At 55.2% G+C, this 14,861-nt stretch overlaps 1 protein-coding gene across 1 annotated transcript in view; it reads left to right on the forward strand.

The window, feature by feature from the left end:
- PPFIA4 (PTPRF interacting protein alpha 4) overlaps positions 1-14,861 on the forward strand; it is a 62,666-nt gene that overhangs the window by 35,687 nt on the left and 12,118 nt on the right. The window contains exons 5-19 of the mRNA XM_063418706.1: positions 48-122; positions 3,379-3,468; positions 3,959-4,180; positions 4,577-4,723; positions 4,827-4,961; positions 5,598-5,681; positions 6,441-6,572; positions 8,159-8,221; positions 9,388-9,479; positions 12,228-12,369; positions 12,602-12,807; positions 13,238-13,478; positions 13,683-13,718; positions 14,370-14,503; positions 14,653-14,810. Coding sequence (XP_063274776.1) covers positions 48-122; positions 3,379-3,468; positions 3,959-4,180; positions 4,577-4,723; positions 4,827-4,961; positions 5,598-5,681; positions 6,441-6,572; positions 8,159-8,221; positions 9,388-9,479; positions 12,228-12,369; positions 12,602-12,807; positions 13,238-13,478; positions 13,683-13,718; positions 14,370-14,503; positions 14,653-14,810 — 1,957 coding nt within the window. The remainder of the gene's footprint in view (positions 1-47; positions 123-3,378; positions 3,469-3,958; positions 4,181-4,576; positions 4,724-4,826; positions 4,962-5,597; positions 5,682-6,440; positions 6,573-8,158; positions 8,222-9,387; positions 9,480-12,227; positions 12,370-12,601; positions 12,808-13,237; positions 13,479-13,682; positions 13,719-14,369; positions 14,504-14,652; positions 14,811-14,861) is intronic.

The following is a 14,861-nucleotide window of genomic DNA, read 5'->3' on the forward strand; positions in this document are numbered from 1 at the left end:
CATTTCAGATAAATAACACCCTTCCCTGTTGTTTCACTCACCTGCAGGTGAGGGAACGCCTGCGAGCAGCCTTGGAGCGAGTGGCCACCCTGGAGGAGCAGCTCGTGGATGCCCATCGGCAGGTAAGAAGTACCTGGGCACCCTCTGGGCTGGGAATGCTCCCATTGCCTTTGGATGTTCATGCGGTATTTGCATTTGGTCAGGTTTGATGTAAGGCTTTTGTTCTAAATTTGCTGTTTACTTGAAGGTTTGTATTTGTCATGGGTTAGCACTGGCTAGATGTTAATGCACCCATGAATATATGTTTTTTCTCTAACAACTACTGTGGGATGTGATCAGGAACAGAGCAGAGCAGGCTTAAATCTTGAAAACAAAAAAACCCCCAAAACTTTATTACATTACATAAGAACAGAGACAGAAAACTCTTAAACACACACAGAGACAGAAATAAAAACTTCTCAGAACATTTCTTCTCTTCTCCTAGTTTCTACCCCCTACACATTACTCTCCATAGACTACACCTTTGGGTTTTAAATCAAACAATCACTACTCAAAAAAACCCCAATTTTTAATTCAGCAAGGGAGAGAGGAGTCTCTCTCGCACTATAGACTCTTCCTCAGAAAACACAGGTCTACCCCTTATGTGTTTCTATGTCACTCGTGGCACCGCCCGGAGAAGTCTGCCAGGGTGACACTCTCTTTTTCCTATGTCCAGCGCTCTCACCACTGTCTATAGGCTGAAGCTGTATACAGGGCTCTTTTAAGGATGCTTGCATGCTGAGCTCTCTCCTTTTTTCCCCACAGGCCGAGGTTTCCAAGAGCAGGTCTGCCCTGAAGGCAGAGAGCGCCACTACACTCTCTCCCTCTCTTCTCTGCTCGCTCTACTCTTAAAGTGCCAGTCACTGTAGCAAAAGCAGGGGCAGCTGTATTTACTTAAAATGCAGTTTATGTTCAAAAGAGACTTAAGTTCAGTCTATGGCTAACATTATGCAAGAAAAGTCTAGCTCAAAAGCTACTCCTCTTCAATCTCTGCCCATCTGAGTTTTTTTTCATCTCTTTTTATCATCTCGGTCCCAGGCTGCTTCTCTCTCTCCTCCGAAACTACCAGTCATGAGAATCGATGTCTAAGAAACGTTTCTTTCTGCCAAGCAAGGGTTAACAGTTTCTAGCTCTCAGCAGGGCTGCGGGCTCAGGCACTCCTAGGCTGGGCAACTCTCACATAGCTAGGCACCTTTTCCGGGAGGGGCGGGGGGGGCGGGTGGTGAGCACACACAGAAGGCACTTCCACAGTTTTCCACCCCTCCATCCTGGATGGGGCAGCTCAGTTCTAGTCCTGTCCACTCTCTTCTCCCCCTGGGGGCCCAGCTTACTTTAGTTCCACTGCGTGGTTGTCCTCAGCCCGGCCATGTGGCTCTCCTCCCCCACTCAGCCTAGAGCTGAGCAGGGAAGAGGAGATGTTTCCACTGCTGAAACCAGAATCCAAAAGAGGCCGAACCCCCCTGGAGTCCTGCTTTTAACTCTTTGTGTCCTCAGAGGCGTGTCCAAACCTCTGAGTGACCAACCCAGGTGCCAGCAGAAAAGCTGATCACTGATTGGCCTGCCCACATCCCCGTAGAAAAATTGACCTCCCCCCGCAACCACGACAGTATTTAAGGAAACCTTGTAAAGATTCTGAAAATCATTTGTCTCACAGGTAACATTTCCCTGTTTGCTTTTTGGAATTGACTGACAAAAACAGTCTGAGTCTGAATCATTCCAGGGAGCTGAGGGTGACTTGGGATTTGCCCTGATTTGGCAGAGACCCAAACCACGCTGCTTCAAGCATCTCATGTTGCATCCCCCATCTTCTTCCCTGCTGGAGTCCTGGGGTTGGGACTCTGCTGTTCCAAACCTCCAGCCATGGTCATCTCAGAATCCCAGAATCCCAGACTCATTTGGATGGGAAGGAACCTTAAAGCTCACCTCATTCCACCCCCTGCCATGGGCAGATACACCTTCCACTATCCCAGGTTGCCTCAAGCTCTGTCCAGCCTGGCCTTGGACACTTTCAGGAATAAAGTGTTCCTCAAGAGAGATGAACTCCATTTTCCTTCCTAGAGTTTGTGCCCAGCCACTACTTCCAAAAGGAAAGAGCTATTCCAGCAGCCTCTGCTGGCCAAATTTTGCTCCTCTTTCCATTCCCAGGATAAGTCTCAGGGTATTTCCCAGGCTCCCAGGCCCTTCTTGCAGAGACTATTCCCCATCCTCCTCTCTCAGAGCAAGACATGATACCAGTGTTTATCCCCTGCTCCTGCTGCACTGGGTTCAGAATCTGCCTGGCTGCAAACCAGTGAAATGAGCTGGGAGGGAGCCCTGGGATTCAGGGCTCACCAGGAAAACCTCCTGCAGTGCTGAGCCTTCCCAGCACCTCTGACTTCCTCTCTCTTAGAATCGTGGAATCATTGAGGCTGGAAAAACATCCAATCTTTGACCAAATACCCCCATGCCCACTGAACAATATTGTGAAGTTCTACGTCCACTTGTTTTTTGAACACTTCCAGGGATGACGACTCCATCACTGCCCTGGGCAGTTGTGCCAGGGCCTGACCACCCTTTCAGGGAAAAATTTCTTCCTGATGTCCAACCAGACCATCCCCTGGCACAACTTGAGGCCATTTCTTCTTGTCCTGTCTCTGTTCCCTGGGGGTATAGCCTGACCATCCCCCTGGCTGTCCCCTCCTGGCAGGGATTTGTGCGGAGTCAGAAGGTCCCCCTGAGGAGCCTGAGGTCCCTGAGTGTCACCGCTGAGTATGGACAGCATGACTAATGACACTAACTCTCAGCGTAGAGCAAAAATGAGAGCAATCTAATTTTTATACAGTACTTCGGTACAGTGAATATGATTGGTCGTTAGAGCCTGCACCTCTTTGTAAACATCTTTGCCAGTAAACAAGTTGGAAAAACACCACCTGCTGATGGTTTTTCACTTCCCAAGGATTGTTATAGTTCCTCTTTTATTTTTCCCAGGCCACTTTCCCAGGCCTGTGTGAAAATATTATGTGAATGATTTCACACAGACACTGCTGCTGCCTGATGCATAAAAGTCAGACCATTGTCAGTATCCACAGCTGAGGACCTTCTTTTCTCCAGGCTCTGTTCCCTTCCCTGAACATGCTCCAGCCCCTCAATGTCCTTCCCGAATTGAGGGGCCCAGAGCTGCCCTCAGGAATCCAGGTGTGACCCCAGCAGTGCCAGCCCAGGGCTGTTCCTCACCTGCTCCCTCCAGTCCCCCCGCAGCCAGAAGCAGCACTCTGGCAGGGAGCTGGTGCAGCCCTGGCTGCAGCCAGGCTGGTCTCACCTCCTGCTGTCTGCCACTGCTGAGTCCCTGTTCCTGTGCAGGTGGCAGCTCTGCAGCAGGGCTCCACCCGGGAGCCAGTGGTGGGCGAGCGCGAGGACAGGGAGCCCAAGGAGCCAAAGCTTCCCTGGAAGGTGAGAGCCCTGGAAACCCCTGCTCTAACCATGCTCAGTGAGGCTGTCATTTCTCCCACCTTCCTGTTGCTGGCTCCAGGGTGCTGAACACCTTTTTCCCTCTCCCCTGGGTCCAGCTCCATGGGAAATGCCCTTCCTGGTGGATACAGGCCATTTCTGAGAGGGGGGAATTTGTGCTGGGGTGCTCCAAGGGGTTCTGCTTCCCAGAGATCACAGCATGGTTTGTATGGAAAGAGACCTTAAGGGCCATCTTGTTCCAACCCCCTCATGTGCAGGGACACCTTCCACCAGATGCTCTGGGAAGCCCTCAACCATCCCTATTCCATAATTCCTGTAAGAAGCCCCATCCCTGGCTTGTGGAGGCTGTTGATGGAGGTCCCAGAGCCCCCTGTCTCCACTTCCACCCCCTGACTGAATGGCTGCAGGCAGTGCCACAGCCTGGAAGCTTCGGAGCATCCCAATATCCACCTCCCTGTCTGGTGCCTTGCAGCGTCTCTCCAATGGCTCCGTCCACCCGGATGACGAGGCTGGGCGGGTGGTGGAGCTGCAGGAGCTCCTTGAGAAGCAGAATTTTGAAGTGGTCCAGGCCAAGGAGCGAATCTCTGCCTTGGCTGCCAGCGTGGCTGAGCTGGAGGAGGATCTGGGCACTGCCAGGAAGGATTTGATCAAATCTGAGGAGATGAGCAGCAAGTACCAGAGAGACCTCCGAGAGGTGAGTCCCTGTCCCCCTGCACTGCCTGGCAGAGACCTCACAGCTGCTTCCCCTGGGCTGGGAAGGGATTAGAACTCCTGTTTGTGTTCTCCAAAAGAGGCCACTGCCCATGGGAAATTATCCCCAGGTCCACCAGCAGGACTTTCCTGAGATTACAGACAGGGTCTCAGGTGTGCTGCACACCCGGGGCAGTGACCTGTGTCCTCTCTAGAAGGTTCTTCTGTGATTGACTCTCCCTTTATCACTGTCTCATTCTGCTGTCCCTCATCCCTCTCTCAAGGGGGGTTTTCACACCCCTTGGATTCGGGATGTCCCAGGCTTGAAGGAGCTGGACGGCACTGCTGTTCCCAAAATGCTGCCACAGGGCAGGATGTGACAGCCCCATCTCTTCCCCAGGCCCTGGCACAGAAGGAGGACATGGAGGAGAGGATCACCACACTGGAGAAACGGTACCTGGCAGCCCAGCGAGAGGCCACCTCCATCCATGACCTCAATGACAAACTGGAAAATGAGCTGGCCAACAAGGAGTCCCTGCACCGCCAGGTACCAGAACTGGACACAAAGTGTTCCCCTGCCCTGGGGCCCTGGGGGCAGAAGGGGATGCTGGGGCTGGGACGTGCCAGGCAGTCATCCTGCTGTCCCACAGTGTGAGGAGAAGGCACGGCACCTGCAGGAGCTGCTGGAGCTGGCGGAGCAGAAGCTGCAGCAGACAATGAGAAAGGCAGAGACGCTGCCCGAGGTGGAAGCGGAGCTGGCCCAGCGCATTGCTGCGCTCACCAAGGCAAGGGGCAGGGGCAGGGCGGGTGCTGGGAGCTGGAGGGGCTGGCAGAAGGAAGGCAGGGCTGGGACTAGGGGAGAAGCTGGGTCTGGCCACCCCCTCCAGCGATGGAGCCCCTGGCAGCCCGAGGCATCCCACTCTCCTTCCCAGCTGTGGCCTCTCTGTTCCCTGCTGTCCCCACTGCTGCAGGCACAAGGCACCGCCTTTAAGGGACCCCTCAGTGTGTCCTGCTCCTTTGGGGTTTTCTCCCTTCCCTCGGCCCCTTTCTCCAAGGCAGGGTGCCCCTGTTGGTGTGAATGCCCTTTGGCTTGGGTGAGATTACTTGTAGGATAAGGAGAAAGAGGAAGCACTAGGCTGGATTTTGGAGGGTGCAGGCCTGGAGGGAGGGATGGATGCAGCCATCCCTGTCCTTCCTGGGTTCTGGCATGGTGTTTAATCCCTCACAGAGCACCTCCAACTCCTGTCACTGTGCCAGCAGGGCTGGTTTGGGCTCACAGGGAGCCCTGGCAGGGGTGCAGGCAGTGGGAGAGAGCCCTGCATCCCAGGAAGGACTGAGATGCAGAGATGGACACCAGGATGCAGTAGGGCCCTCATGGCTTTGGGGAGCATCATCTGAGAAGGCTGCTCTGCTTTTCCCAGGCAGAAGAGAGGCACGGGAGCATCGAGGAGCACCTCCGGCAGCTGGAGACTCAGCTGGAGGAGAAGAACCAGGAGCTGGCCAGGGTGAGTCCTGATCCTTGCCTTGGTGCCTGGGCACACCTGGATTGCAGTTCAGGAGCAGGCTGGGAGAACAGCCTGGTTAGTCCTCTTCCATCCAGGATCACTTAAACTTGAGCCACACAGCAGTTTATGGCACTCTCTGCTGTGATTTCCTCTCTCCCAGGTGTCCAAGACTTCCTGTTAATATTCCACACCCACTCCTCCCCCAGCATCACCCCCTGGGGCAAGCTGGGACCCCACAGGGTGGAAGGGGAGGCTCCAGCAGCTCTTCCCCTGAGCCTGGATCAGTGGGATGAATGGGGCAGGGAAGCTGAGCTACTGTGCCTGGGCTGCACAGTCCCTTCTCCAGCTTCTTTGCTTCTCAGCCAGGGGCTGAGCTGTTCATGCAGGTGACATTACAGATGCCCCCACATGTTTTGCCTTAAGGCAGATATTTGAAAATCCAGAGGTTCAGTGTCCATTGGGATCTGGAAAGTGACCCCAGTGTGGATATTCCTGGCAGATATACAGGAGAAGCTTTCTTGAGGGGCAGGCAGGCAGGCATGATCTCCCTAAACCCTTTTCTCTCCTGTTCATCCCTGGCTGGAAGGTGGCAGAGAGCAGCAGAGCCACCACAGAGGGTCCAACCAGTGCTGTAAGAGGTGGATTTGTTCCCAAAAGCTGGGCCTGGTGGGCCAACTCTGACACCGCAGCAGGCACAGGATGGCAGGAGGGCACTGAGCCCCTCTGGAGGTGACAGGGATGTCACTGTGTCTGTCCTAGGCCCGCCAGCGGGAGAAGATGAATGAGGAGCACAACAAGCGGCTCTCGGACACTGTGGATCGGCTGCTGAGCGAGTCCAATGAGCGGCTGCAGCTGCACCTCAAGGAGAGGATGGCAGCCTTGGAGGAGAAGGTAGTGCCTGGGGCAGGGGTCCTCTGGGAGTTGAGGGGGCTGCAGCTGCTCTGTGCCTCATCTGGCCATGGCCCATGGCTGGAAGCGCCTGTGCAGGGCTGGAGAAATGGTAACATGCAGGACACGGCTGTGCTGGGGCTGGTGGAACACAGGGACCTGCTCCAGTCACCCCACCAGGGACACCCCCTGCCCAACACCTCCCACCTCCCAACCCAGCAGGATTTGTCCTGCTCCATTCCCTCGCCTCCCTGTGTCTCTGCTGATGCAGCCCTGATGTCATCTGTGCCCAGCTGTCAGAGCAAATCCCAACTGCATTCTGCAGGAAAAAATGCAGTATTCATCCTGTCCCAGTGCTCATCCTTCCATGTGCTGCCTTAAAACCTTCCAGCCCCTACGTCCAGACTGATTTCTCTTCTCTAAGCCAGGGCAGTGTCCATGAACATCTCCCACCTGACTCCTGGGGATCTGGGTTTCCTTGGAGGAGCCAGCTGGAGCTGTGGCTGCCTCGGTGTGAATAGAATTAACTGGGAGCAGCTGGCTCCAAGCAAGGATCCACCCGCAGTGCCAGTGGGAGGTCAGACCTTGGTGATTCAGCTCCCTGGGGCTTCCTGCCCTTGGCAAGCTGGAGCACACAGGTGCATCCCCCAGCTGATGCCTCCAGGGCTGGCTCTGTCCCCCCACTGCTCTGCTCCTCCTGTCCCCAACCATGTGTGGCTGTGCCAGCATGTCCAGTTGCTCAGCAGATTTGTCTGAATAAAGAGCAGGACCCAACCTGCGGGGATGAATTCAAATCCCACCTCAGCAAGTAACAGGGACCAGAGTGGTGACATGTTGTGAAGGCATTGCCTGCTCCCCAGTCTGGTGCCAGCACTGTCCCACCCTGAGAGTTTATCCAGGTCTTTCATGCACAAAAATGATTCTGTTTGGCTGACAGCACTCACCAAAGATGAGAACTGGTTCAGGCAGTTACAAACTCTCCAGGGGAGGTTTAGATAGATATTAGGGAAGAAAAAATCAAGGAAAGAATTATAGCATTGAAATAGACTGCCCAGGACAGTGGTGGAGTCACCATCCCTGAAGTGTTCCAAAAACATGGATGTGACATTCGGTGTCATGGTGCTGGGGGGAATGGTTGGGCTCAGTCTTAGAGGGCTTTTCCAATCTTAACAATCCCATGAGTCTGTGATTCTATAAGCACATCTCCTTTCCATCCTGCCTACTCCCTAGCTAGATGTAAGGGACATTTTTCCCCTTGACCCACCTGCTCAAGGAGTTCTTCTCCTCTCAGTCATTTCCCAGTCCTCAAGCCCTGTCCATCACATCCCTCATCGCCCTCCACGGCCATGGTCAGCCACACAGTGGGACAGGAGTTGAGCTGTGGCCATCCTGCTTGAGAGGCAGGAGCTTTGCAGAGGAGACCTGTGCACAGGCAGGTGAGGAGTAGCCCAGGGAGCCTTTTCCAGGTGTTCACTACACAGGGATTCCACACTGGCCATTCCTGGGAGGCTGCATGGCCATTTCCTAAATGGTCTCTGTTTTTCTTTCCTGTTTTTGTTCCCTTTTATTTTCTTTGGTTTTTCTTAAAGAATACATTGTTACAAGAGCTGGAAAATACCCAAAAGCAGATAGAGGAACACCAGCATGACAAGGTAAATGCACTGCAGGGACCTGACCCAGTGATGGCATTGCCTCACTCTCAGCCCCTTGCTTCTCCTGAAATGCCCCAGCTGGGGAGAAGCTGGGATCCCAGAGCACCTGGCAGCAGGAGGCCACACACTCACCCACGCAGTAACTGGATAGAAGCTGCCACCCCCCTCCCTGGAGAGCCCTGGGTCAGTTCCCTATGGGATGTTGTGTCCCATCTCCTTGTTTCTGTCACACTCATCCATCCCTGAGCCCGCTGGGGACAGTGGCAAGCCGTGGTGGCTTCACCTGTGCAGGTAGCCATGTCCCCTTGGCCCCTGAGGCTTTCTCAGACTGGGGGGAGATCTGCCCCGTGCCCCCCAGCTTGCAGAGGCCCTGTAGCCTTCACACCCCGCTCTCAGATAAAGCATCTCAGTGTTGTCTGCATGAATCCCTAGAGGCCTTGCTAGAAAGCTGGAGGGACACGGCTTTTTGGAGCAATGGGAGCTTTGAGGATGTGCTGCATGTCTGATGCATGTTTTGGGGGATCAGGAGGGCTTTTCCTCTTGCCTGCAGGGAGGATGTGTGCTCATTCCTTGTGCTTCCCAGCCATGGCTGCTCAGGTCTGGGCAGGGCAGAGCTCAGGGACTCGCATGACACTGCTGGCACTTCGACCACCCTGGCTCAGCCTGTTTGTCCCCCAGACTGGATCCTGCTGTGCTTGGGAGATCCCTTCTCCCCTCCCTGTCCATCTGCAGCCTCCTCCTGGCATCTCCCAGCACTGGGTGTGGGCACAGCTTCCCCATGGGGATGCAGCTGGGAGCAGGAGGGACAGGGCCAACAGCAAGTTTGGCTGGGGGAGTCCCTCACTGCCAATCCCTTGCCAAGGGAATACACACATGCATCTGGAGCAGAACCAGAACATTTAAGTGGGACTTGTTTTCCTTCATCTCCCGAAGCAGCATTCCTTGAGCACCTGTGTCTGTCTGTCGTGATCCTCCCTCCCCAGCACCCTCATTCCCTGTGCCTGCATGAGCTGTTTCTTTACTGATGTGTCCAAGATGCTTTAAACCTGGGGTGGGGATCAGTAAAGGGAATGTAAACATGGCAATAGCCAAGCATGTGGATTACCCCAAACCTGGCAGCTCTCCAGAGCAAACCCAACCCCTGCCTGTCTCATCCCCCCAAACAGCGGCGTTTGTCCGATGAGATCGACAAGCTGAGGCTGGAGGTGGATCAGCTCAAGACCAGGAGTGGGACGTTTGTGGAGAGTGTGCACACCAGGTAAGTGCCAGGGCAAACACCTGCACCCCTGGCTTTGGGGACCCCAAAGTGCTGCTGGCACTGGGTATTTCTGGTGCACCCAAGATTCAGTGCCAGGCTGCAGGGTACTCACAGCAGGGTCAGGTCCAGCTGTGCTGTCCCACCGTAGATCTGTCCTGGGGTGGGATAGAGACTCTTGAGAATAGCCCAGCCCAACTGAATTGCCCCAGATTTGCTCTTGTATGGATGAGAAACCACTGGGCATTGTTTCTTTTTCTGCACAAGTGGCTCAGGACTTATTTTGGTCCGAAAGCTGGATATTCACCAAAAGACTTTTTTCCATGTGGAGTACAGGGGATGGGCTGGTGCAGCAGGAGGAATTGCTTTGGAGCTCTTGCAGGCAAAGGAGAATGAAGCCCCTCTTTCTCCAATGCAATGGTCCTTCCACACTCTTTCATTTAAAGTCAACTGGGACATGGGGACATCCCAGCCCAGGGCACCAGGAGCAGAGGTGAGTCCATCGGGCCTCAGCCTCTGGCACTGACCAGGATACCCAGAGCTGCTCCAGGAAGACGGGTGGAAAAGAAGGCTGACAGCACAACCACCCCATTGTACTGCTGCAGCCACCTAGGACACCACACCCTGCCCTGGGCATTTCCAAGTGTGGGTTCAAGGCAGCAAGGGGTCAACAGGAGCACACAGTGAAAAAAATTCCCCTCTCAGCAAAGCTGGAAAAGATGGGGAGGAGCTGGTGTAACCAGCTTTGGATCTGTCAGCAGAGAGGAGAAGAAGGCCATTACTGTCGTGGAGAAAAGAAATGGATGGAGGAGAGCTGAGTGCTGGAGCAGAGTCTGCAGCATGTGTTGGACCTTTTTGCATGGGTCTTTAGGAGCAGGATGGACAATTTGGTGATTTTTTTTTGTATTTCTCAGAGGAAAAATCAGCAGAAATCTTGAGTTGCAGAGTCATCCCCCAGCTGAAATGTCAGCTTTTGTCTAAGGTGTTTTTATCTGGTTTTAGCTGGGCAGCAGCTTGTCAGGAGCTCTGAAATCCCTGGAACTTGGGTTGTGCCTTTGTCTGACACACTAGGCTGGCGCAGCCATGCTGCTCGTGGTGCTGATTTTATCTCCAGGCCTGTATCTGTGCTTCAAACCAGGCCCACCATAGTGGAAAACTGCGATCTGCCTGAGGCTGCTGCTTTTGTCATCTTAAATTCATTTTAAACTAAACAAACCTTGAGTCTCCAATGGCACTGTATGTGGGGAGTAATCACCCTGTGCCCAGGAAGGTGCCTTGCTTAGCTCCATGGTTGGGTCTTCAGGGCCAAGAGGAACAACCAGGCAAGCTGGAGACATGGAATGAACACCACGAGTAGCTCCAGGTGTCCTCATGTGCAGCTGCTGCCTTGCTCTGCCACGTATGGCACTCACCAGGTCCTGCTCCCAAGCACTAGCCCTGGCAGGGAGGTGTGAAGAAGTGCCAGCTGAGACATCCCAACAATGCTCATGTCCTCACACCTGGAAGATGTTTCAGGTGGCATTTTATTCACTGAAATCACAGAATCATTAAGGTTCGAAAAGTTCTCCAAGGTCATCAAGTCCAGCCTTCAGCCAAATACCAACATTCCCGACCAACATAAATCACATCATAAAGTGCCACATCTACTATTTTTTGAACACTTCCAGGAGTGGGAACTCCACCACTGCCCTGGGCAGCCTGTGCCTGGGGCCTAACCACCCTTTCCGTTAAGAAATTTTTCCCAATATCCAACCTGAACTTCCCCTCGAGGCCACTTCCCCTCATCCTGTCACTCACTGCCTGGGAGAAGAGACCAACCCTCATCAGGGTACTTTCTCCTGAAAGTGTTGGAGTAAACCTAAAAAGGAGAAGAGCTCCGTGGCTGGCTCCTGCTCGGTATGTGGGGATGGAGAAGACACAAGTTGTGTTGAGAGATTCCAGCTGCTCTGGAGAGGGAGGGGCAAGATGGGTTTGTTCAGCCCTGGTTTCACAGCAGCCCCCCCCAGTGCAGAGGTGTTTGGGCAGAAGTGGCTGGATGCCCCCATGGGTGCACAGAGAAGGGGGAGGGAGCAGCAGGGGAAGGCCCAGGGCTAAACTTCTGACAGTCTGGGAAAGTTGGGAGTCTCCTGAGGTTAGAGGTCACCAGAGGCTGCAGATTGCTCAGAAGGGGCATCTCTGATCTCTGTGAGCAGGGACAGGACCCCAGGGAATGGATGGAGCTGGGTCAGGGGAGGGTCAGCCTGGATATCAGGGAAAGGTTCTTCCCACAGAGGGTGCTGGGCTCTGCCCAGGCTCCTCAGAGAATGTGCACAGCCCCAAGGCTGCCAGAGCTCCAGGAGTGTTTGGACAATGCTCTCAGGGATGCACAGGATGGGATTGTTGGGGTGTCCTGTGCAGGGCCAGGAGTTGGACTTGATTGTTGTGGGTCCCTTCCAGCTCAGGATATTCTGTGACTCAATGATTCTGTAAGTGATTCTGTGAGTGCATTTCCAGGTTCCCTGTTGGGGAATGGGGCACCTTTTTCCAGAGCCTGGTTTTGCATCCTTTTGTGCCGAGCAGGCAACTATGGTTGGGATGGGCATCCCACAGTGGTCTGCTTCTCCTTCTCCTCCTTCTCCTCCTCCTTCTCCTCCTCCTTCTCCTCCTCCTCCTCCTCCTCTGTCTGGAGAAGCCTGGGCTGCAAGGGGAGCAGCCTGAGGGTGAGGGTGTCCTGCACATAGCAGTATCCCCCACAGGGCTCTTTCTTCCCAGGTCCCACATGGGGAGTGCCACCGACCTGCGCTTCCCGCTGGGAACTGTGGTCCACGCCCCAGCCGAGCCCTTCGGAGCAGCTCCAGGGCTGCCCCGGGCACAGAAAGGACGATTCGGTGCCCGGAGAGAGGAGCCAGCCAAGGTAAACCCTGTACAGCCCAGCATTAGGGTCTGCTCCTGCCCTGCACCCTAGGATTAGGGTCAGATCTGGACACTCGGGGCAGTTTCCTTTCCTTCTTGGTACACTGATGGGGGCGTATCAGAAGGGTTTCCCATTGGGGTCACATTGAGATGGAATTCCTGCATGGAGGTTGCCAGTCTGGCTTTTGGAGACATGGGAATGCTGTGTAGGACTGTGGCCCTTGTTCCCCCAGGACTGGGAGCAGGCCCAGGCAGGTGGGGTCCTGGCCACAGGGCCTCACGCCTTTGACAGCGACCCCGATATCTCTGACATGGACGAGGACGACCGCGAGACGCTGTTCAGCTCCATGGATGTGCTCTCTCCTGGTGGGCACTCAGATGCCCAGACGTTGGCCATGATGCTTCAGGAGCAGCTGGATGCCATCAATGAAGAGATCAGGTACGACCGTGGCCAAAACCCACCACTGCCTTGTGCAGAAATGGCTCCAGGTGGACAACAAATAGCCAGGAAGCTCTGCTGCCCTAAAATTGGGGCCTTGGTGTGTGTTCAGCCAGGGAAGGGGCTCCAGGACATCCAACCACAGGGCTTGGTCCTTCCTGCCATGTCTCCCCGTCCCTCAGCTGCACCACTGCTGACTCAAAGGGTCATTATTCCAAAGGATCGTTATTTTATAAAAAGTCCTCCATGGATATTAAAAGGAATCAGGGTGTGTCTCAGCTCTGGTTTTTATGGATCCTGATGTATCTTGCTGCCATTCCTGGAGATCAGGGGTTGAGGCACTGCTCCAAGGTGCATTTCCACAGGACAGAGGTCCTGTGTCCCTGGGAAGGTGGGGAGCCAGGAGCCCTGAGCCCCGCTGCTTCCCCAGGATGATCCAGGAGGAGAAGGAGTCCACAGAGCTCCGTGCAGAGGAGCTGGAGACGCGGGTCACGAGCGGCAGCATGGAGGGCCTGAACCTCACCCAGCTGTGCAAGAGGGCCTCCATCCCCACTTCGCTGACAGCCCTGTCCCTGGCCAGCTCATCCCCGCCACTCAGCGGCCGCTCCACGCCCAAGCTCAGCTCCCGCAGCGCGGCGCAGGACCTGGACCGCATGGGGATCATGACGCTGGTGAGAAGCCAGGAGGGCCGGGGCTCCGGCTGTGGGGTGGGAGCAGTGCCCACTGTCCACATGGGCCTGCGGGGGGTGCGGGACAGTGGGGTGCCCGTGTTTGCTGTCTCCAGCCTGGCAGCCTGGCCCCGGGAATGCTCTGGGGGGTTGCTCCATTAACTGCCCCCCTTTCTGTGTCTCTCTCGCTTTCCCCCTTGCAATCAGCCCAGCGACTTGAGGAAGCACCGGAGGAAACTGCTAGTGAGTGGCTCCCATCCCGTTGGTTTTTGTCCAGGCCCTTTTTCCAGCCTGCTCCTGGCTTTGTCCACACCAGGTCAGGGTGCAGCAGGCGCGGGATGGAGCTGGGGACCCCAGGGATTCAGCAGGACAATCATGGGGATCCCAAAAGGTGCTTGGACATGTTCCCGCCGGCAACCTGGGGGGTCTGGCAGGACATGGGGAGGTTCAGAAAGCCACTGGGTCCTCAAACATTGTGTTCCCTCTGGCAACAGGGTGTCCTTGGGACATTCCCATCTGTGCTCTTCAGAGCCCTCTGATGAGGGCCATCAACTTCTTTCCCCACACCCTGACCTGGACCATGGGGCTGCATCCTCTCACCCCCCATTCCCAGGATCTCAGCCATACTGCCACATCCTCCCCATCCTCTTGGGCATCTGGAACCATTGCCAGAGCTCTCATTCAGACCATTCTTGGAGCGTGGCAAAGCCCCAGGGTTCTGGTGGCTCTTTTGGCCATGCCTCCATGTAGCAAGAGAGAGGCAGGCAGCAGGGCAAGGATGGAGCTGGGCTCTGGCCTCCCACCCTCACAGCCCCTCCACTTGTTCAGTGGCAGCAGGGCAAGGATGGAGCTGGGCTCTGGCCTCCCACCCTCACAGCCCCTCCACTTGTTCAGTCGCCCGCAGGTCGGGATGAGAGCCGGGAGGACAAAACCACCATCAAGTGTGAGACATCCCCGCCATCGTCACCCCGGACACTGCGGCTGGAGAAGCTGGGCCACCCTGCCCTGAGTCAGGAGGAAGGCAAGAGGTATGTGCAGACCCTTGGCATCTCTGTTGGTTTGAGCATATACCTGGGGCACATGTGTGATGTGGGGTGGGCTAGGATTTGCCATGGCTTGTGCTCTGCTCAAGAATAACCAAAAGGCTTTGCTGTTCCTCTCCCTCCTCCACCCTCAGCTCACTGGAGGACCAGGCCAGCAATCCCAGCAGCAGCCAGGACTCCTTGCACAAGGGCTCCAAGAGGAAGGGCATCAAATCCTCCATCGGGCGCCTGTTTGGGAAGAAAGAGAAGGGTCGCTTGATCCAGCTGAGCAGAGAAGGGGCCACGGGGCAGGGTTTGTGAGCAGCCCTGTCCCTGTCTGTGCCAGACTGTCCACACCCTCTGG

Source organism: Prinia subflava, chromosome 23, assembly GCF_021018805.1.
Source record: "Prinia subflava isolate CZ2003 ecotype Zambia chromosome 23, Cam_Psub_1.2, whole genome shotgun sequence".
Lineage (NCBI taxonomy): Eukaryota > Metazoa > Chordata > Aves > Passeriformes > Cisticolidae > Prinia > Prinia subflava.